At 44.7% G+C, this 23,020-nt stretch overlaps 1 protein-coding gene across 1 annotated transcript; it reads right to left on the reverse strand.

Moving 5' to 3' along the window:
- Positions 1 to 1,591: 1,591 nt before the first annotated feature.
- Positions 1,592 to 10,866, reverse strand: FGF23 (fibroblast growth factor 23). Its single transcript, XM_019660968.1, has 3 exons — positions 10,569 to 10,866; positions 4,873 to 4,976; positions 1,592 to 3,356 (listed from the first exon to the last, which is right to left on the reverse strand). The coding sequence occupies exons 1-3, from the start codon at positions 10,786 to 10,788 to the stop codon at positions 2,913 to 2,915; spliced, it is 768 nt and encodes a 255-aa protein (XP_019516513.1). The 5' UTR covers positions 10,789 to 10,866; the 3' UTR covers positions 1,592 to 2,912.
- Positions 10,867 to 23,020: the final 12,154 nt, after the last annotated feature.

Raw genomic sequence — 23,020 nt, forward strand, 5'->3', positions numbered from 1 at the left:
CGCCCCATGAATTGTTTTGTGTTAAAAGTTTTAGATTTCCTTTGTTTAGGGAGAACTTTCATGGACAGAGAAAGGAACTTTTCTAAGTCTGTGGAAGGTAAATGTCTGCAGGATATCTTTTTTTCCTCTACAGTGTTTTATTCTCCTTCTACAATGGAATGAAGACTTATTATTCCCAAATGGCAATTTTGGTATTGCTTCATTCTTATGGGCTATCAGATTTTAAAGTCCTTTGGGTGAGAAGACTGAAATGCTGTGGAGGGTGAACCTTATAAGCAGAGACCAAGTTATCTGTTGAAAAGATTTTTTTTTTAAAGATTTTTATTGGGTAATTGGGGGGAAGGGAACAGTGCTGGGGAACTGGGGGATGGGAACAGACAAGTTGCCGTCGTTTTGTTCTTCAGTCTAGTTGTGGAGGACGTTGCTTCACTGGCCCAAGTTGGCACCATCATTGCGCTCTTCCCGGGCGAGGCAGATCAGTCGCTGGCTTCTGGACGGCCGCTCACTGCGGCTGCTGGCTACACACGGTAGCCCATGGCAACCCACTGCAGCAGGGGCTGCTGCCTACGCCGTCGCCGGCGACTCACGGCAGCCCAGCTCCAGGTTGAACTGTTGTTCAGCATCTTAGTTGTGGAGGGCAGTGTCACTGGCCCTCATATGTGGGATCCGAACCGGGGCCCTCTGGCATCCCAAGCCAGCTCTTAACCATCGCGCCACTCGGCCGGCCCCTGAAAAGATTTTTAAAAGACTGAATAGAACCTTTAAAACAATAATCTGCCTTTTAAATAAAATAAATCTGTTTTATGTGATCAAAGAAATATAGCATTTGACCAGCACTCCATGTATACCATGATGCTGTATCCATCCCCTTTCTCTATAGTGGAGGACTTTGGTATTCAGACTCTTAAAGAGACATAATCAATACAATCCCCTTAGTAGACTTTGTCAGGTCATTTGAACAGCAGTCAAAATAGTGAGCCTTATACTAAGCTCTTTTAATTGTTAAAAGGGAGAAGCTGATGGCTCAAGTCAGGTAATGAAAAATTGTAAGCTTGACTGATGTAAATTTGAACGCAGAGAGATGTAAATGTGTAATAGGCATCTTTGCTTCCTGTGTTTTAGTAACTGATCAGATAGAGATTAAAGAAGGGCGTCTGGGGTCACCAATTTCAGAAAGAGATGTATATTCATTATCTTGTTCTATCAAGTCGCACAGGGCAGTAGTAACACTGTGCATGTGTTAAGTACAGAGCATCTGGTTTATTGCGATTGGTTGTGTCTGGATATTTTTCAAATAAAAAACATTTCTTTCAGGGAAACTTTAGAGGTAGAGTGATTAGAAATCCAATATTAATAAAAAATCTTTCCTTATTTTTAATAATTCTGAAAAAAACTGAATGTCTAAAAATGCCGATATTCTTTTACAACTTTGCCTTCTCTGCATTTTCACAATGCTTCCCTCCCATAACCCTTTTTATTCTCATCTTCTGACATGCTTTGATGTAGTGATACAGAGAGGAGAAGCCAACAGAAGTTGAGATGAATTTTATTTTTCTTTTAAACAGAAGAAAGGAAAAAGATGAGCTTACATTTTTATAAATATATATAAATATAGAGCGATAGGCAAAATCTTCCAAATAAATAAATAAATATTGCCATGTGCTAAGGGGCATAGGAAATTGTGGGGCCTACTTTGGCTCTGCCAAACAGAAAACCCCTGATAAATGGTGCTGAATTTGTTAGGCTATGACCAGTTTTCCACCCAAGTCCTTTGGGAACTTTCCATCTAGTTACCAGTATTGAAGAGCTTCCAATAGCTTTCATACAGTATTATACTCTAACGGGAAATTAAAACTATATGAAGAAAATATTTGCCAAGCACTGCTATATAGTATTAGAATCTTAGTGTTTCAGAATAGGAACTAGTCCTTCAAGTTCAGCTTCAAACCGTCAGGTGAACACAGTTGCCTAATGTTTCTCTCCTAAGTAAAAGAAATGGGTCAGTTTGTAAGGTTGTATACATGGTAGCAGTGGGGGAAAAAAGGGTGACTGGGGAGAGCTCCTTGTTTAAATCTACTTTGCTTGTTAATATCCTGCTCAAATAGAGGTAGGAAAATGGGTCCCCTTGTGAAGACCCTAAGTCACAGGGTAAGGCGGGGGTGAGGACTGAGCAACAGTCTCACCTGTCTGGTGCTTCTCAGCTATTTGACAAGTGAGGGTTGGTTTTCCTCAGGGTAGTACTGGGGGCTCCTGGGCCTGAAAGCGCTCTTCATTTAATGCCCCCAGGATTTCCAAGTTGATTAAGACGCAGACCTGTGGGCCTAGGAATGTTGTAACGAATCCCCCAGCCCCTGCTGCAGGGTGGAGAAGAAATCATAGTGAAGCGCTGACAGTGTGGTCTTTGCATCACTCCTGCCATGTGGTGCCCTGGTTAGCCAGCTGTTACTGCCCCAGGTCAAGGTCGCACACTCAAATGTCACCAGGGCCAAGGTAACAAATGCAAGGACAGTGGAGAAGCTGCTGGCATTGGCTTCTCCTTCACCTTCAAAGTGGTGCGCTAAGCCATTGCAGTTTTTAGTGCTAGACGGATTAAGAAGAGAGGCATACGGAAAGGAAATAAGGGAGGGAAATCCCTCCTCCCTTCCTTAGTGAAGGGAAATGAGGTCTAGTTTACCTATGGGGGCTTCTCAGTTCAGAAAGGTGGTGTAGGTGGGGACAGGAAGGAGGCGAAACTCATTTCTCAGCCTCAAAGGCAGATTCTCAGGGGCTTTCCTGCGGAAGGAAACGGACAGAAGCAGCTAACTCCACACATCAACCCACCTTCCCTTCCTTGGCGTGTAAAGGGAGCTGGTCCCTTTAAAAATAGTTTACTTTTCTGAAAGGTGGTGGAAAAGGATTGGTTTCTGATGCCCCTAGATAAACTTGGGGAAGGGGCGGCACCTCACCACCCCCAGCCCCCCACTGTGTGCGTTTCCCCTGCTGCCTCTGAGCACCCCTAAGGGGTCGCTGGCCACCAGGCTGTTGTCCTCGGCGCTCTGGAGCTCCTGGGAGCAGGAGGCCGGGGCGGGGGTCATCCGGGGCCGGGGCTTCAGCACGTTCAGCGGGTCGGGCTCCGAGTCGTCGTCCTCGGCGCTGCGCGTGTGCCGCCGCGGCCGGGGGGTGTTGAAGTGGAACAGGGGGATCTCGTTCCTCCGGGACAGGAACTGGGAGTAGGGCGGGGGGTTGGTGCCCGGCAGGAAGACCCTCTTCGCCCGGCCCAGGCTGACAAGGAAGCGGTGCTGGGGCGAGAGGTACACGTCGTAGCCGTTCTCCAGCGTGCGCTGGTGGAACTTGCAGCTCTCGGGGCTGAAGTGATGCTGAAAAGGCAAAGCGACCCAGGTGAGGCCCAGGGAGGGCGGCGAGTGTGGCCCCGCACCGCCAGCCCTGGGCCCCTGCTGCGGGACGACCCGCCCGAAGCCCTTGGGGGTCAGTTGGTGACGGGAGGGGCTTCGTCTCTCCCGACAACTCGATTGGGTCGGTCGGTGGAGTTCACCCCACCGCGCCCTGCTGCGGAAACGTGACTCTGACTGGTGCTTTCCAAATCGCCCAAGCTCTGAACACAGCTTCCACGCCCCGGGAGTGGCAACCCCGGGGGCCGCACAGCCCGCTGCCCGGACACCGGCTGGCTTGGCCCGCCGCGGCTCTCCGGCTAGACACAGACAGAGCCGGAGCATTTCCTGTGCCTGGTTGCTGGAGAGGGCTAACTTAAACGCATCCGTGTCCTTCCGACTCCCCTACCTTTTGAACCTTCTTTTGGCTGAAAAGTGGCTTGGGTCTGTCTCCTTACCTGGAGGAAGGAGGTGGGATGCAGTTTGCAGGGTCCAACAGAAATGAGGGTACTCACGTCAGAGAGACAATGCAGTTTGGGAATCAGGGACATGAACTTTGGCAACAGATGACCTAGTTCTGAGCCCTTATTCTGCCACTAATTAGTGCCAGCTTTTCTCGCATGCCTGCTAGAGCCTTTGCACATTATTTAATTTAATCCTCAAACCCCATGAAGTAGTATTTCACAGGTGAGATCTATATGCCTGTATGTGGTCAACAGGTATGTATGTATGTACGTATTTATTTATTTATTGTCTGTATTTCTTCAACAGGTATTTATCTGCTCTGGCCCAGATATGACTACAGGTGCTGGGACACAGCAGCATGCCAAACAGAAAGTCGTTGCTCCTGGAATTTCTAGTGGGTCTGTCTGGTGTAAGAGGCTCCTGAGATAAGCAGTCCTACAATTGTACTACCTCAAAATCCTCTGGGATGTGCTCTGCAACCTGGAGTTTGGAAAATCCTTGGCTTACCAATCTAAAGGACCAGCCATCGCAGTTGGAGCAAGATAATTAGAGATCTTTAACTTGGGGTTGGGGGAGACCCACAGGGTACGTGGTCCATCCCACTTCACTTTTTCCCAGTGAGGAAAATTTAGAGAAGTGAGGGGACTTGCCCAAGGTCAAGGAGGTCTAGAACCAAGAAGATGCCAGGGCTTCGTGCCCTTTCTAATGCACTTTGTAACATGTATTTACCAGACTAAGGGACATACCGGCTACATGCAAGGTGCTGGGCTAGACGTAAAAATGGGCACTAACAGGCAGTTCATAATACAGACTAAGAGTCTGGGCCCCCAACCAGGCTGCCTGGGTTCAAACCCCAACTGTATAAACCTGAGCATTTAATACTTAGACTGAAAAAAGTACTCAGTGAAAACAAGTCATCAAAGTAAACTGCAAATGGAATCATCAGGCTATAAATATCATCAGGCTATAAATATCTTTGATCTGTCAAAGAAATTAGATAATTATTTGCAAATGATGATCAGCAGAAAAAGAAACTCACTGATCCAAAAATGTTGCCTCTGAAGTCCATGCAGAGGTACCTCCTACTCATCACCCCTGTTATCACCACAAAGCCAGCATCCTCTGATCTGATCATTAGGGCACCTGCGGAGAAAATCAGGTCAAACCCTTGCTACACACCCAATTCCCACCTTCACGCACATCCTGAAAATCCACCTTCATGAATCCTCCGTTGATTTATTTTAATGGTGGTGGTGATTTCACGTAACCCTCCCCTTGTACTCACTTGTTCCACATCATTTCTTCTGCTCCCCCGCCCCTTCCCCCAGTTGCCTCCTTCCTCATCCTCTTGTTGCACTTGGAGCACTCTGAGCTCCTGATATTCTTTCACCTGCACTGTATACATTTCCTGGACTGTCTGTTTCCCCCTTGCCTGGCTAATTCCTCTTCATGTTCATGGTGGTGGTCACGTTCTCCCAAGCCTTCTGCCTTTGTGATTTTAGAATCTGTACCAAGATGTCTTTTAAGGGTCCAGCTTACGTACAGAGCCTGATTTTCCACCTAGGTCACTGTGCAATAGTCACCGATACATCAGTCAACACCCATCATATGTCAAGGACTGTATTAGAATTGTTCTTCTCCTCCCTACTCTGCTTGTTGAAGTCACTCACCCTTCAAAGCCAGGCTCAGATGTCATTATTACTATGGAAACTTTCATAATATTCTAATCATCAATTGTTCGTTCTTTCTTCTCAGCTCCCTCAGAACCATGCCTGGCACTCTGTTGTAGCATGCATTTCATTCACCTTGCTTTAATTAATTTACATACCTAGTACTTCCCCTAGAGGGAGCTACTTAGAATCAGAAGGTTTCTCTTTCCATGTTGAGTTAGATAACCAGGGATGGATGAAATTTATTCTTGGGTCTTTATTGCTGTTCTTTGTCTTTTTCTCACCTAGTGGTGTCCCCTCATGGTCTTTCAATGCCCCTCTCAAAAACTAGTTTCCTAAAAGGGCCTGAAACCCATTCATACTACCTACACCTTAAATAATTGATAATAGCTCTAAGTGTGACCCCCCTCACCCACCCCCATGGAAATTTGCAAGTTTAACAAGTGCCAATGACCAGTTAAATAAAGTCTAAAGCTCTCTTTTTGTGGCAAGGGCACAATTCAGCAAGACTTCTGCCCCCCAGTGCTGTTTAATTACCTGACATTTTCTGTGGAAAGTCATTTCCTCAAGTCTTTGGGACCACTTCCATTTGCAGAATTTGCAAATCACAGAATTTCCCCTTGCATCTCATTTAGCCTCACAGCCTCAAGAAAGGAACCCAGGCAGGGGTTCCAATCCCTCTTCAGGAAATGTCGTGCGCTCAGTAAGTGGTGGAGCCTCCTTGGGTGACTTGCAGTCCATCCTAACCTCATGTAGGCTCAATAGTGGCCCTCTGAGGAGAGCAGCGGACAGTACTTAGACATGAGCTGAGTGTGGGTCCTGATATGGACTGAGGCCTGAGTGCTGTGTGAGAGAGGGGATGAGGTGGGAGCAAGCCCAGGAAGAAGAGAGAGGGAGCTTCCCAAGAGAAAGGTTCGCTTGTTTCCAAGTTTGACTGAGGGTTAGCCTTGTGGGAAGCTTTTGGAAGTGGGGTGGGGTATGGGTGGTGTAGAGGATATTTAATTTACTCCATAATGGGGTCTGCCTATGTGTCTCCCATATATGGCTGATTTTGTGGTAACATAAGCCCTGAGAGAAGTATCAGAAACATGTAGGAAATAGTTTCTGTCCTAATGAATTTTCAATCTAATCAGGAAAAAATTGCACTGAGTAACTGTTTTTGAGTGAGTGTGCTCTAAGTACTTTACATATTTTAAATTCTCAAAACAACTATTGTGCTGTTAATACTATCGGTAGTGGTAGTAGCAGCCTCCAAATGTTAAGTGATACGGACACTAAGGCAGGATTCAAATTCAGGTCAGTGACTCTAACACCCTCTCCCTATTACCCTTTAACTTGCCTCCAACTGAAATGATTATAAGCATTAGAAGACAAAATCAAGTGCCAGAAAGCATGCTGCTGGCCATGAGAACCCCATCACCATGCCCCAAATGGGTCAGGGAAAGGGCACTGAACCAGGAATGGGGAACCGGGGTCCGTGGAGTCTGGTCCCAGCTGTGCCATTTACTAACTTTGTAGCATAGGGCAATTCATTGCTCTAGCCTCAGCTTCCACAGAAAGAGAATAACAACAGCTGTCCTTCCAACATTATAGGGTTATGATTAGAATCAAATCAGATGGTGGCTGTAAAAATGACTTGAAAACGTTGAGCAAATGGAAGGCATTACGCAGTATGTGCTGAGCTGCCTCTGTGACACGCCCATACTTTGGCAGTCATGCTGGCCTGGTGCTTGGAGTCACTGTGGACCGGGTGCATGATGCACACGCTCCTGGTCTGTGGGACCAGTCCCATCAGAGGAGCAGTGAGCAGGTGCTGTGGAGGATACCCAGGCTTGAATCAAACCAACATGAGCCAATGTGAAAGTTCAGAAAATGTCAGAGACAGATTTCCTTCCTTCTGCAATTTCAGAAGGCATGTTTTTACAGTCTGCACAGATTCAAGGGTAGAATTCAGCAGAAGGAAGGGCGAAATCCCTGGCTGCTTGGGTCACAGCCTGTTGGAGCCAGGCTGACTTAATGGATATTTCTTTCAGCCATCGCAGGTGGTGCATTTGACACTAGACAAAGCAGAGGTCTGGGGTCAAGGTGTCCTGTAGGTCATTCACTACCTATGTGACCTTGAACCAGTTGTTTAAATCTTTCCACCTTTGTCTCCTCAAATATAGTAGAATCATAGAATCATTTACCTCATTTGGTTGTCTTCAGAATGTAATGAGATAATATTTTTATCCACCATAAAAGCACTTCCTAAATGCTGGTAATTGTTATATTGGGTTGTCGTAAAAGTCATGACGTATTTTTTCTATGTTTTTTATTGCAAAAATGCGTCATGACTTTTCCGACAACCCAATATTATCACTTCATCTCCACCTCTGCTATCAAGGTGGAAAATTATCTCTCCTGTTCTCGTCTCACAGCCAGTCAATGACAAATGAGATGAGGGGTGTAAAGTGCTTCGAACTTTCCAAAAGAAAGGTAACATTTTGAAGGATTAAAGAGCCTGAGGATAATTCACCTTCAAGTAAAGGAAATGCCATGGGGAAGCTGGAAGAAGTAAAAATACCAGAACATAGGACATTACATTAACCAGGGATAAGAAGCATCTCTTTTCTGCTGCTTCCACAAAGTAGAAGTGAGAGGCTGGTCCTGTTCATAGACATTGGAGGGGCGCTGACATCAGTGCTGTGAGACTAAAAGGACGTTATAGAATCATGTAGGCAGATAATTTCACAGTGACCAGCAACCCAAAGATGGGTTGGGCTCTCAACTATTAATCAATGATTTACTAAAAAGCACAACAATCAAATGAGACATTTCACTGGAAATCTATAAATAAGTAGGAGGGTAAAAACACCCCACTCCTTCCCATGGGTGTAAAAGTATTGCTTTACGCTCATTGAAGAGGTGATTATAAATCCTCTGTTAATTACGTAGTTGTGCTACCTATCTACATGCACCAATGTTTCCTCTCTCCTTTTTGGTAACTCTTTATTTTAGTACATCTATATATAATTTTTGTTAATACACATGATAACTGACTTGAATAGCATAAAAGTTTATATAAACTAGGAAAAGTGTCTCCCTCCATCACCCTGACCTGAATTCCCCTCCCTAGGTTTGTGTTGATATCCAGAGGCACAGTGCTTAGCTAGTATCTATACCTGACAAAACAAAATCACTTCTCTGTCCAAAAAAAAAAAAATCTAACATCAGTTCAATTCATTTTGCTTCTTTTCAGTCATTTTAATTCACTCCAACTATTACAGTACTCAGTGCCTCCTCTGGGCCTGAAGTCCATGGATATTTGCGAGAAAGTTCTACAATTCTGCTTGCCTGAGCCCCACACTGGAGCAGTGAGCTCACCACAGTCGGCACATGCCATTCCTCTCTATGTCGTGTTCAGGTGGACATGTCTTTGAGGGGTTCCTTTCAGTGAAGGAAGTCCATGATTCTAGACAAGTTTTATAAGCATTGTCTAGTTGTATGAAATTCTTTCCATCTATGGGAATCAAAATAATTTACCATATTTCACTGTCGTGCATTTTAAATCAATTATCACCTTGCAGTGGCAGTAAGGTGGCCCTCCATGCTGTGTCTTCCTTTGCTGTCACAGAGCTTTGCATGATGTCACACACATTGTAGGTTCTGTTAAATATCCACTGGATAAAATGAGCTGCACTCTGGATATATCAAGTATATCCAGATTTATTACAGATTTTTGCCGTTAGACTTGGCTTCCAAGATGTTGACTCCTGAATCCTACATATCCTTCTGAGTGCTGGGATCTGGTACTTGGATAGACCTTTTCTCCTTCCTCTCTTCTCCTATCACCATCCATTGGACACACGAAGAAGTTTGAACTATTGGCTTTGCATGTGCATGTATTTTGCTCTAGTTTAAGGACCTTTGATTCTTAGCAGAATTTATGTCTTGCATACAGCAAGACCACAGCAAAATTACTGAATAATTTAGTATAATAATAAAGGGCAAATCATTATTCCTATAAGAAGCTTTCTTTAATTAAACAGATTAGTTACTCTTTCATTCCTTTAATTTGATCTATATTGAATCAGTTTGCATTTTTCTGTATCCTTAGAGTAAATTTTATATATTCTTATAAAATAGAAGACCTTGTCTTTTTCAATATCCATCCTCCCTCCCACACTGTTATCTCTTATAAAGGTGCACACCAAGGGGCCCTCATTTGAATCATAAATAATTGATGATTGATTATTGTGGACTGGCAAACCAACTTTCCACAAACCTAATCTTTAAAAACATTCCAATTGTCTCGTTTAGGCAAAGAGTTCCCACCTAGCTCAATCTGCTACTGAGTGAACCTTTCAGGTCCACAGAGAAGAATCAGCAATTCGTACCAAACTGGGTCCCTCAAATCCCCCAGTAAACCTGTTGGGTAGGTGGATAGATGGATGGATGGATGCATGCGTACACAGATAGGTGAGTGCATGAATGGTGTGTATACTTGGTCAGACTCACCAAGACAACATACCTGGATAGTCTGTCTTTAATACATTTTTCCTGAGAATTTTTATAAGACCAGAATACAAGAAGCTCAGAGTTGGAAAGAGCCCCTGAGTTCATCTATCTCAAACCTTGTTCTGGAATCTTCTTCACAATCTCCATTACTAACCCAGTCCAAAGTTCATGAGCTAAAACTCAGTGTCTATAGACCTATCTGGCTTTTTCCTCTCAGGCTTCTTGCCTTTCTTACTGTACATTTTTTGACTCTTTGGACAGGACAGAGAGAAAGTGGCTGCTATTGTGGGAAGAAGGATTTTGGTTAAGACAAGTCATTCATGTTGGGAGAAACCAGTCAGTGCTATTTAGGAAGGTGGCAGAATCTTCTCCCAAGGTTTAAACACACACACACACACACACACACACACACACACACACACACACACACACACTAAGTGGGTCCTGGGCAAGAAGCTAGGAGGCTGGGGTAGCCCTCTGACCCAGCGCGAGGTCTCCCCAAGTCCCTTATAGGTGGATGGACTGAGGAGCTCCCCGTTTCCCCATCCAGAATGCAGCCCCTACTCACTGTAGATGGTCTGATGGGGCGTGCCATCCACATGGCCGTCCTTGTGGATCTGCAGGTGGAAGCTGTTCCTGGCTGTGGCCGTGTACAGGTGGATCAGGCCGCCCAAGCTGGAGCTGAGCAGTGGGGAGGCATTGGGATAGGCTCTGACCGCACTGCACAGGATGCAGACCAGGAGTCCTAGGCTGGGCCCCGACATCACTGCTCCCTGAATGGCTGGCATGGAATTGAAACCTGACACTGCCTCCCCGACTCTGGGCTGGCCTCCCTGGCCTTTTCCTCCTCTTCTTCCTGTGGGTATCTGGCGTGAGGATCCCAGGCTGGAATCCCTCCTTTTTCTCTCAGACTTTTAAAGGGTAGCAGTGTGACATCAAACAGGAAAAACTCCACTGTCCACATCCTCTGTGTTGTAATCAGCCCATTTGCAGAAAGTGCAGAGACCTCTGAGGCTCACGGAAGGCACATCGGTTCCAGACACACAGGCACACACAAACCCCTCAATTTCAAGCCAACGCTCCAAAAAGTGAATGATGTGTGGGCAAAGTTATCTACAACTCTGAGTTGTCTGTTGACCTGTCCCACTTCCAGCAGGAAATGTGAAGGCAGCCAGTGGTTCCGAAAAAATCCATCTTCAGTCATGCGGTCAACAGACTCCTGTGCAATTAATCTCCCATTGAGTTTGTTCATTTTGGTTTTCTCAGTTCTTTTAATTCCCATCAGCAACTATGTGTCCAGTGCTTTCTCTGTAGACAGCACTAGGTGGCTGTTTTGAAGGATACAGAAATAACACAGGGCACCATCCCGCAAAAAGCACCCTCTGAGACCCCCCTCCTTCTGAAGACATGGGAGCTGTGAGTAGAGGTGCGAAAACCAAAGTTACCATATTGGGAAGAGTTCACAATGGGAAGAAAGAAACAACGCCTTGAAGTCACTGCTGCTCTACAGAACGCTGAGGTTTGATTTTCTCAGTGTCCCTGGTTTGGACTATCTAGGGCAACTCTATGGTCTCTCCAATAGTATGGAGACCGATTCAGAGACCTCATGAAGATTGGAAGGCTGCTGGCTGAGCACAGGAGGTCAGAGCCCAGGAAGGACCCAGGAGTGCAGTGGCAGGCTGGGGCGTCCCCACAGTTAGTGTCTACTGGGAGCCTGGATCCTGGGACTGGACCCTTTCTCAGAGATGCTGCTCACAGGTGTGTCCTCTGGGAAGCTACATCTGATGTGGGGGGATAATCCCAGCACATGCAGTCCAGTGGGGGGCAAGCTACTGGAATGCATACCAGGAAAACATACACACAAGGAGGTTGCTGCTTTTCCAACTTCCCATTTGATGAGTATCTACCATGTACAGGCATCAGGCTAGACATCATGGTTGATAGAAGAAGAAAGCAAGATGTGATGGAAGAGGCAGATGAAAATAAGTAACCACATGCAAAACATAATGGGGTGTGCAATGATATATGTGCAGGCCAAAGGGGGTGCCGTTTGTTATTCCACAACTGTACAAGTTTTTATAGTTTACAAAGCATTTTCACATGTATTTTTTTTATTTTTTATTTTGGCCTCTAAGAGAAGTCTGCACTCATGTATTCTTTTTTTTAATTTTTTTTTGTTAGTTTCAGGTGTACAGAACAATGCAATAGTTACCCTTTTCACCCTCACAAAGCAACAACCCCCCTCTTCCCATGTATTGCCCTCCCACCCCCGATATCATGCTTATTTATTACAATTCCATTGACTCCATTCCCACTCTCTACTCCATGTCCCAAGACTATATGTCTATATAATTATAGTTGACATACAATATTATTCAACATCAGTTTCAGAAATACAGTGCCGTGGTCAGGCCTCTACATCGACTATGAAGTGGTCTCCCCAACAGGACATGAGTCCATCTGGCCCCCTAAGAAATATTTACAACATTATTGATTATATTCCTCGGACTGTCTTTTTCTATCCCTGAGGCCAGATTGCAATTACCAATTTGTATTGTCTCATCCCTTCCCCTTCTCCCTCATCCCCACTCCCTCCCAACTAACAACCCTCAGTTCTTCCTCTGTCATTTTCACATGTATTAACTCATTTGAATCTCATTGCAACTCTGTGAGATAGGCACACCAGGCATTATCAATATTTTAATTTTATACATGAGGAAATGGAGACCTTGGGGTTCGTATATCCAGAGTCACAAAGCAAATAAATAGGGGAACTAGGACAAGGTCTTCTGATTCCCAAGGCTGTTTCCAATAATAATCATGGGGGCAACTAACACATATCGCGTGCTTAACTAAGTGCTTTACTTGTAGTAGCTCATTTAATATTCATAATAAACCATGTAAGAGATGCTGCCATTTCTTTTATAGATATGAGGAAACTGGTGCACTCAGTTTAAGTAATGTGCCCCAAGGCGTATAGCTAATATGTGGAAGAGGTCCGACTGGAACCTGGGCCGTCTGACTCCAGACCTTCTAAGCACTTTGCTAGAAGATGTACAAACCCCACAACATGTTAAGAAAAAAGCTAGAGCATCAGGGGCTTGATAAGAAAGCACAAGCACAATAACGATGAGGCATAGTACGCGTCAAGCTTTCTCTAGCAAACCCAAGCCTGTACCCAGGATGTGTCTATGGGGCAGGATGATGTCTTCCCAGGCTAGATAGGAGATTTAAGACATTTAAATGCTTATGGATAAGACAATCTTTTTTAAAGATGTTCACAGAATGGTTCTGGGATATGGCACTGTCTTGTCTTCCAGCCCCTTCCCCTAAGTGTTTGCTTTGTCACCTGCTACACTTGGTCATCCACCCCGGAGTTACCCACCTGTGGATGGTGCCTGGGAGTGTTTAAATTCTCTTCTGTTTGGTTTGATTCTCTTCCCCTGCCTTGCTTATAATGTCCACACTGGATTAGGGATAAACTCAAGTAAGGCAGATGTCTTTAATCTAATATTTAATATCATATATATGCTTATATATATTATTTAATATTATAGGTCACTGTAATATCAGTGTCAACCCAACAGATGTATATATAGTAAAAAATAAATTTAAATATATAAATAGAACCCTTATTATTTATAATAAAAAGTGAAACGAATGACTTCTGTAATATTACAGGATCCATGCCACTGCTATCTTACCTCTGGTGCCATAACCAGTAGTGTATTTTGTAGGACACAGCCCTGCACTAACCAGATGCCTTCGATGGGGAACGCCAGTAAACCAAAGGTCATAGAAGAGCTGGAGGGCAGGGGACACAAGAGAAGTCCAACGATTGATCCCTAGCTGCAGCCCCTAGTCCCCATCCTGCCCTCCCCACCCCTCACCCCTCTTCTTCTCTGCTAACACACTTCTTACTGGAAACCCTCTCCTGGTCTACACCTCTACAGCTGGGGGAGGTAAGGCAACATGTGTCCCAGGCTGGGGGAGGCCAGGCGTGTGTGAATGGTTTCACAGAGCTTTTACTTGGGGTGACAAGAACAGGGTTATGCTTGCTTTACTCAGGAGACAGCCACATGTGGTGTGGAGGCAGCGTGGGAGACACAGCTTTTGAATGAATGATTCTCAGTGTAAAGTTTATGAGTTTGTGCCTCCCTCCCAAACCCACACGTATTCACATTTCCAGAGTGCTCCTTGACTCTCCTTTGTTTCTCTTCAACACTATTTAACTTCCATGATTTTTTTTTTTTGCTTTATAGAACTAGGGCTCTTATACTTTTCAAAATACTTTCATAATGATCATCTCACATGTCGCTTACAGAAATGGTCTAGTTGGAGAGGGACTTCTCCCAAACTGTTATTCCTACATGTATCCCTTTGGCTTGCCAGACCTCATAGCCTGGGCCCTACATGGTCCTTGCTGGGGTGACTGAGGTCCCAGCTTTCTCCACCCAGCTCCCTCTCAGCCCCCACCCCACCCCCATCTTCTCTTTGTGCCTCTCTGAATCAGAACCCCTCCTGGAGCTTTCAGAGCTTGGGAGACTTCTGAATTCTGAATCCATTCCCTCTCCCCTTCATTTTCTTCCCCTTCCTCCCCTGCTAACTCCCCCAACCAGGGCGATCAAGGGGTCTCTTTTTCCCTCACTTTCCTCTTTGTGTGGGTCCCAGAAACTCAGAACCTCATAATTGTATGTTGGGAACCTGAGAGATCCTCATTACTGTCTGTTTTTACAACGAGGAAAACTGAGGCCCAGAGGTGACTTAGCCAAGGTGACACAGCCACGTTAGTGTCAGAGCTTAGTGTCAGAATCAGGCTTCTGACTGTCAGCAAGAGTTCCCTCCACGCCCACATCCCCCATCACAGTTATGATTATTCATTGGAAGGGCATCAGGCCACCTGGATTCTGAGCCTGCCTCAGGACCAGCTGGGTGATTCTTTTCACCTGCTTTGCACACTTAGCTCATGCCTCGTCTGTGCCACTTGGAAGACTGGTGCTATGGAGATAAAGGAAACGGCATTAGTGCATTGCATTTGCAGACACATGCTTCCCTGCCTCTCTAGTCCTAGCCCTGGCCCAGGAACGGGACCTTTTGGCTTCCCATGGTTTCATTTTCCCCACCTCAGGGATGTTAACTCCTCTGAGTGCCTACAGTGAAGGTGCTGGAATCATTCCTGGCACAATTATTCTGTCTCCAGCCCAGGTCTCACCCCTCCCAACTCATGTCGTGTAGTGGAAGAGCACAGCCTGGAGGCAGGAGTTCTGGAAGCCTCCTTGGCAAGCTCCTCTTCACCTGGATGGATCTCGTTTCTGTTCTGTGTTGAAGAAAGGGACTCTTCCAGAAGCTACTTCCTCTCTTCTAGGTCGGGGAAGGAGGAGCAATGTCTGCAGCCCTCAGTGGCCCTGCCTGCAGCTCTGCCAGGCTGCTTCCCCTATTACCCCGCTCTGTGCCTTTGACCAAAACGAGAGGGAAAGCAGTGATGCTTCCAAAGCTGGACTCTGCCCAAGGAAGGAACAATGGACACTTTGGTGCTGACCTGATTGAATCCAAGGTTGCCCATCGGAACCCAGCCCACCCTCTCAGGATGCCTGGGGCTTGTCACGCAGCCCACGTCAAGAAGCAGACATCCTGGTTCCCACTCACCTCTTTGGAGCCTGTGACCCAGGCCAGCCCACCATGTTTGGGACTCTGCGCTTCCGGACCATGTTATCTCAGGATCCTGGGACTCCTTAGCTCCCCTCCCTGTGGACACGTAGCCACCACACACTTCTCGGAGGGCTATTTCTAGCTGAGGGGCCGGTAATTCAGCCCCAGCCTGTCAGGTCAGGCCGGCTGTGTTCTGCAGCTGGAACAGGCGGCCTGACACGTTGTGGGTTCAGCAGAGTGCAGGATGTTAGGGCTTCCGGAGGCAGGCATCCCCCAGCCTGCTGGAGGTCATGGTTGCTGAACGTGGGGGTGGGGGGCGGACAGGATGCTCCTGCCACATGACTAGGAGGAGCTGGGCGTCTAAGGAGAGAGGCAAGAACTCAGCCTCCTCACACCTCCAGCAGTTCCCTGTACTCTGAACCAATGCAGCCATTTCTCTGGCATGAATCATTTTTCTTTAGCATAGATCAGAGCTAACACAGTCCTGTCGCTGAATGCAGTCCCTGGGTTAGACAGACTGGGTCAGAAACCAAGTTACTCCCCATACCAGCTATGCTATCTTTATCAAGTTACCTCACCTCTTTGAGCCTCAATTTCCTCATCTTCAAAAAAGGAGAATATAATTGTACCTGTGCCGATGTAAGAAACGTCCAAACCTGTAGAGGATTTTTATGAGTTTATTTGAGCTAAACTGGTGACGACTGCCAGGAAGCAAAATCTCAATGGATTGAGAAAAGGCTCCAGAGAATGGCAGTTTATCAGCTTAATTTATATATTAGAATTAAAGGAGGAGATGTAAGGAAGGTTACATGAAATCCATGTGTGGTAGGTTAAGGGGGCAGAAAAAAGCAAAGTGGGGAAATCTCTGTGGCTGGATAAAAAGTAAAATGGAGAGACACACACTTCTTTTACATTGGTGGGTACAGCATAGTTAATAATTAACATGTACAGCACACAGAGATGGTATGTGGGGAACAAGATATCAATCATGGCTTCCTGTGGTCTCTTGCCCACAGTTGTGCCCTGAGGGGTCTGGAAAAGATGACTCTGACATTTCAAAGATATGTTATCTTAGATGCAAAAAGACAATAGAGGGGCTCACTTAAGGTGAAGATTGACCTTTGTCAAGGAAGTGACAGGCCTAGGACATGGCCATGCCCTGTTTTTCGTTAGGAAATTTTATGTTCAGACCATCCTATGTGGTTACATTCGGTCTCTGAGTTTGTAGGGCCTGCCAGGCTGGCCTTCCCTGAGCTTGTCAGGTTTAGTATGTGGCTCCTTTATTGTCCACACCTACCTCATTAGATTGTTGACAGGATCTAATAATATGTGCATATAGTACTTCATCTCATGGAAAGTGGTCATGTAGCTCTGCATGGCATATGGTAAATGCTTATTGTTATTGTTGTTAATGTTCCTTTTCCAAACTCCAACCGCCTACCACAGCTTCAGGTAGTTCCAACATGGCTCTCACCTACTATCAGCACTTCTTACAGGTGACTTTCAGAGTTATTGTTATTGTTGATGCCTGGCACTATTTAGGTGCTTAGTAAGTTTCTACTGAATGAAGGAATGAATTCTTCCCTTAGCTTGATATGATGGAAGAACACTGAACTTGGAAAGAAAACAAAAAACCTGGGTTCAAATCCCAGCTGGTGTTGTGACCTGACCCTGTAAGCGTGGACACTCATTTTCAGCATCCTGTAGTGGCCTGTCAAGTAGGGATAATGGCTTCTGCCTAATCATCCTGAGGTCGTGGGGATAAATGGGCAAAGGGTCTGCCACTGCTTTGGAAGCTGTGAGGTGCTGTACAATTCTAGGCAGATTATTCTTTACCTCCAGTTATTTCAGATTTCTTACTATAGGAAGATAGATCTGTTCTATTTAGTCCCCTTTCACATTACCACGTTCTCAGCACTGAGGTTGCTGTGTCACAGTTTCTTTCTTTTCCCTTCTTTCCCTCAAAACACGGGGCTCACTTCTTTCAGAACTGAGTCAACTCACCTCATAATGGAAGCTGTCTCCATCCACCTCATCTAGACTCAATGGCCCCATTCAACCCATCACTGCAACACTCCCTGCACATAGTTTTTCCTTTGGGCGTGGTCTCATATTTTTGAAGAATTCATCCATTTGCCATGATTTTATGGCAAACTTGGTGTCTTTCAAAGCAAGGTCACATTATCTCACTTGAACTTCACCTCAGCTCTCAGCTCTATGAGGGAGGTGAGACAGGTTATTACCCTCATTTAGTAGATGAGAAAATTGAAAGCTAAAAAATGTTATTCACTGACTCAAGATCTCAAAGCCAATGGGTTGTGCCCAGTTCTTCATTATTCTTTGGGAAGCTATGCACCGACATCAGCATCTAGTCCACCCTTCAAAGCAATTTTGGAACTCTTTTTCTGGAATGGCTATCAGAGCTGTCACCGTATTACCCTTGATGTCCTGAATGTCATCCAAATGTCTTCTTTTCAATATTTCCTTGATCTTCGGGTAAATAAAGAAGTCATTGGGGGCCAGATCAGGTGATTAGGAGAGTGTTCCAATACAGTTATTTGTTTACTGGCTAAAAACTCCCTCACAGACAGTCCTGTGTGAGCTGGTGTGTTGTTGTGATGCAAGAGCCATGAATTGTTGGAGAAAAGTTCAGGTCGTCTAACTTCTTCACACAGCCTTTTCAGTGCTTCCAAATAGTAAACTTGGTTAACTGTTTGTCCAGTTGGTACAAATTCATACTGAATAATCCCTCTGATATCAAAAAAGTTTAGCAAGATCGTTGCAACAAGTCCGTGAACTTAATTTTCAGAACTCATATACCAGACTTTGTGCTAGATTCAGAGATAAATGGGTGAAAAGACATGATGGTAGCCTTCTAGAGACTTATAATGTAGTGAGTACAGGTGCCTCTTACGGAGTGTGATTTGTGCCATGAAGGCTCTGGGTTCAAAGGGCTCTGTGACCCAGCAGGAAGACCCTCCCACTGGCCAGGGGAAGTCAAGTTGGGCTTCACAGAGGAGTTGACAGCGGAGCAGAGTTTTGAAGAAGTAAGAGTTAAAGACGTGAGCAAAGTGTGATATAGGGGAGATTATTTCCAAAGGAAAGATCACATGGAAATACAGAATCATGAAAGAACATGATGTCTTTGGAGAGCTGTAAGAATTTTAATATAACCACAGTATAAAAGGAGGTGTGAAGTACTGAAAAAGGGGGTGGGGAAGGTGGGCAGAGTTGGACTATGGATGGACTTGTATGGCATGTTAAGTAATTTCGATAATAACCTCAGACTATGGGGATACCCTGGGAGTTCTGAGCAGGGAATCAACATGACTAAACTTGTGTTTCAGGGTGATCACTCTGGTAGCAGTGTTGTGAATAAATGTGGGGAGGAATAAGACTATATAGAGAAAGATCAGTTAGAAAAATTTCAAAATATTGAGATGAGAGATGGTAATAAACTGAACTAAGGCAGGGGCCATTTGGGGCTAGAAAAAAAATAACATTATGAAAAAGATTTAGAAAGAACTCACAGGAATAAATGATTGATTGTACATGGAGGTCAGAGAAAAGGAGTCAAGGGTGAGCCCGGGTTTCTGAGATGAGTGCCTCCAGAGGTTGATGGTACCATCATGGGGCTAAAGAACACCAGAAAGATGTAAGTTTGGTTGCAGCGATTATGAGTTCAGTTTTGTTGGGTTTACAGGGCATTAGGACACGTGTGGCTATTGGGAGAGAGATGAGGCCTGGTGGTAGAGAAATGGCAGTTGTTTTCTTTTTTTTTTTTTAAGATTTTTATTGGTGAATTGGGGGGATGGGAACAGTGCTGGGGAATTGGGGGAAGGGGGACAGACAAGTTGCTGTCATTTTGTTCTTCAGTCTAGTTGTGGAGGATGTTGCTTCACTGGCCCAAGTTGGCACCATCATTGCGCTCTTCTGGGGTGAGGCAGATCAGTCGCCGGCTTCTGGACGGCCGCTCACTGTGGCTGCTGGCCGCTCACGCTGGCTGCTGGCTACACACGGTAGCCCATGGCAACCCACTGCAGCAGGGGCTGCAGCCCACGCCGTCGCCGGCGACTCACGGCAGCCTAGCTCCAGGTTGAGCTGTTGTTCAGCATCTTAGCTGTGGAGGGCAGTGTCACTGGCCCTCATATGTGGGATCCGAACCGGGGCCCTCTGGCATCCCAAGCGAGTTCTTAACCATCGCGCCACTCGGCCGGCCCTGGCAGTTGTTTTCTTACAGGAGATAATTGAAGCAATCTTATGAATGGATCATCCAGGGAGAGCACATGGACTAACAAAGAAGGACCCTGGATATCCGGGGGAATATCGGCATTTAAGATGAGAGCAGAGGAACAGAAGCCTTCAAAGGATATCTAAAAATGTTGCTCATAGAGTTTTGGCTGAGACCCCTCAGTACTTGATTCCTGGTTAACTACCCCTCATTTCCCCCTTCATTTCTCGTTGATTGCAGTGGATGCCTTGTAGAAGATGTACAGAAGACACAACAGGCAAATGCACCGTCTTTATTATGTGCCAGGATTTCTACCCTAGTGAGCTGTGCTAGGTAGTATGTGACCCCTGAGGGCATCACTGGCTTTGAGCTCTTGCCTATAGATGGACAAAGGAAGCTTCTTCTTGGCCTCTTTCCTCTAACCTTCCAAACTTCTCTTGATTCTTGGGGTTTTACTCCTTTAATTCCCAAAGGAGGAAATAAATAAAGACATTTCAATAAAGAGACAAATTGAAGGTTCCTTTCCAAAAGGCTGGAGCAGAGTTAATGCTGATCTATTCTTGTCTCCCTCCAGCCATGCCCTGATGGCCATTGGGTTTCTAAGGAGGCAGAGAGAGAAGGGAAGGAATGAAAGGGATCTTAGTGGCTGGTGAGATTTCCCCCATGCTGCTTCTACATATAATTTATTTATTCCTCCTGCTTATGAGCTTCAGCCTCTCATATCAGGACCCCAGAATATACCCCTCAGAGGAAGAAGGCCATTTTATTATTGACTCATATCTGAGATTCCCTTTCCAGGGATGGAACGAAGAGGAAGTCTTAAGGTCCTTGTTGAGATCAGAGTGTGTTCTCAATGATCAGGAATGGAAAAAAAAAAAAAAGAGAAAGAAAATAGGGTTGTTAGGGGAGCCAGAGGAAGCAAAATTTCCAGAAAGAGGACACGATTAACTTTGTCAAATGCTGCAGAGAGGTGACATAAGCTAAGGAACCAGAATTTGCAATTTTTCATTCATGATTCTGCAAAGAGCTGTTTCAACGAAGTAGGATTGCAGACCAGATTGTGTAGATTGAGGACAGAACAAGAAATGAGGAAATGAAAATAGAAAGCATGGACACTCTTTTAAAGTATGGAGAGACAGTAATAGGAAGGGATACATAGGGTGATGTTCCAAGCTAATTAATTAGGAAACAAAATGAAAATGTTGTTATTCAGACCACAAGAAAAATCTTAGAAAAATGCTATTGTCAATCCTTATTTGTTTCATTTGTTCCAATCATAAAACTTTTAGCTTTGGGAGGACATGCAGGACTAACACATGACTGTCTTCTCCAATGAAGGAAATTGGAAATCAGAAACTACATTGTGAATTTAAAAATGATTTTCACTGCAAAACTCTATAACTCCTGGAAGATAACTTAGGAGAAAACCTAGATGACCTTGGGTATGGTGATGATGTTTTAGATATAACACCAAAGGCTTGATCCATGAAAGAAATAATTAACAAGCTGGACTTCATTAAAATTAAAAGTTGTTCTAAGAAAGACAAAGCCAACAGAATGAGAGGACAAGTCACAGACTAGGAGAAAATATTTTCAAAAATCACATCTAATAAAGACTGTTGTCCAAAATACAAGGTCTACAATTAAGTTTGCAAACTTGTTGCAATGATGTTGCTAACCTTTTTTGATATCAGAGGGATTATTCATCATGAATTTGTACCAACTGGACAAACAGTTAACCAAGTTTACTATTTGGAAGTGCTGAAAAGTCTGCATGAAAAAGTTAGATGACCTGAACTCTTCGCTAACAATTCATGGCTCTTGCATCACAACAATGCACCAGAGCTCACACGGCACTGTCTGTGAGGGAGTTTTTAGCCAGTAAACAAATCACTGTATTGGAACACCCTCCCTACTTTCCTGATCTGGCCCCCAATGACTTCTTTCTTTACCTGAAGATCAAGGAAATATTGAAAGGAAGACATTTTGATGACGTGACATTCAGGACATCAAGGGTAATATGATGACAGCTCTGATGTCCATTCCAGAAAAAGAGTTCCAAAATTGCTTTGAAGGGTGGACTAGGTGCTGGCATTGGTGCATAACTTCCCAAGGGGAATATTTCGAAGGTGACCGTAGTGATATTCAACAATGAGGTATGTAGCACTTTTTCTAGGAGGAGTTTGCGAACTTAGGTGTCCAATCTTATATGCAAAGAACTTTTAAACCTCATCAATAAGAAAACAAACAAGTCGATTAATAAATGAGCACGAGACCTGAATAGACATGTTACCAAAGATGATATACAGATGGCAAATAAGCATATGAATAGATGCTCCAGGGAAATGCAAGTTAAAACAATAAGATAACACTACACATCTGTTAGAATGGTCAAAATCCAGAACACAGACAACATCAAAGGCTGGTGAGGGTGTGGAGCAACAAGGACTCTCATTTATTGCTGGAGGGAATACAAAATGTTATGGCCACTTTGGCAGACAGTTTGGTAGTTTCTTAGAAAACTAAACACACTTTTACCACACAATCCAACATTTGTGCTCCTTGATGTTTATCCTAAGAAGTGAAAACTTATGTCCCACAAAAACTCAAAAATGTTTGTTTATGGCAGTTATATTCATACTTGCCAAAACTTGAGACCAACCGAGATGCCCTTCAGTAGGCGAGTGGATAAGTAAGCTGTGTTATATCTAGACAATGCGATATTATCAGCGCTAAAAAGAAATGAGCTATCAAATCATGAAAAGACATGGAGGACTCTTAAATGCATCTTCCTAAGTGAAAGAAGCCATCTAAAAAGGCTACATATTGTGTGATTTCAACTATATGACATTCTGGAAAACGCAAAACTATGGAGAGAGTAAAAAAGATCAGTGGTTTCCAGAGTTTGGGTCGAGCAGGGAAGAGAGGGGTGAATAGGTGTCGCACAGGAAACTTTTAGGGCAGTGAAAATACTCTGTATGATACTGTTACGATGGATATGTGTTACCTGATACATTTGTCCAAACCTATAGACTATATAACACCAAGAGTGAACCCTCATGTAAACTATGAACTTTGGGTGATTACTATCCGTCAGTGTAAGTTCCTCAGTTGTAACAAACGTGTCACTCTAGTGGAGG

Source organism: Hipposideros armiger, unplaced genomic scaffold, assembly GCF_001890085.2.
Source record: "Hipposideros armiger isolate ML-2016 unplaced genomic scaffold, ASM189008v1 scaffold_332, whole genome shotgun sequence".
Classification (NCBI taxonomy): domain Eukaryota; kingdom Metazoa; phylum Chordata; class Mammalia; order Chiroptera; family Hipposideridae; genus Hipposideros; species Hipposideros armiger.

What these genes read in the sequence shown, in the direction of transcription:
- FGF23 (XM_019660968.1), bottom strand. Translation starts at nt 10,788, where the DNA reads ATGCCAGCCATTCAGGGAGCAGTGATGTCGGGGCCCAGCCTAGGACTC. An exon ending in GCCCCATCAGACCATCTACA is followed by an intron (nt 4,977 to 10,568) that starts GTGAGTAGGGGC and finishes TTTTCTCCGCAG; the next exon opens with GTGCCCTAATGATCAGATCA. An exon ending in GAGGCAACATTTTTGGATCA is followed by an intron (nt 3,357 to 4,872) that starts GTGAGTTTCTTT and finishes TTGCCTTTTCAG; the next exon opens with CATCACTTCAGCCCCGAGAG.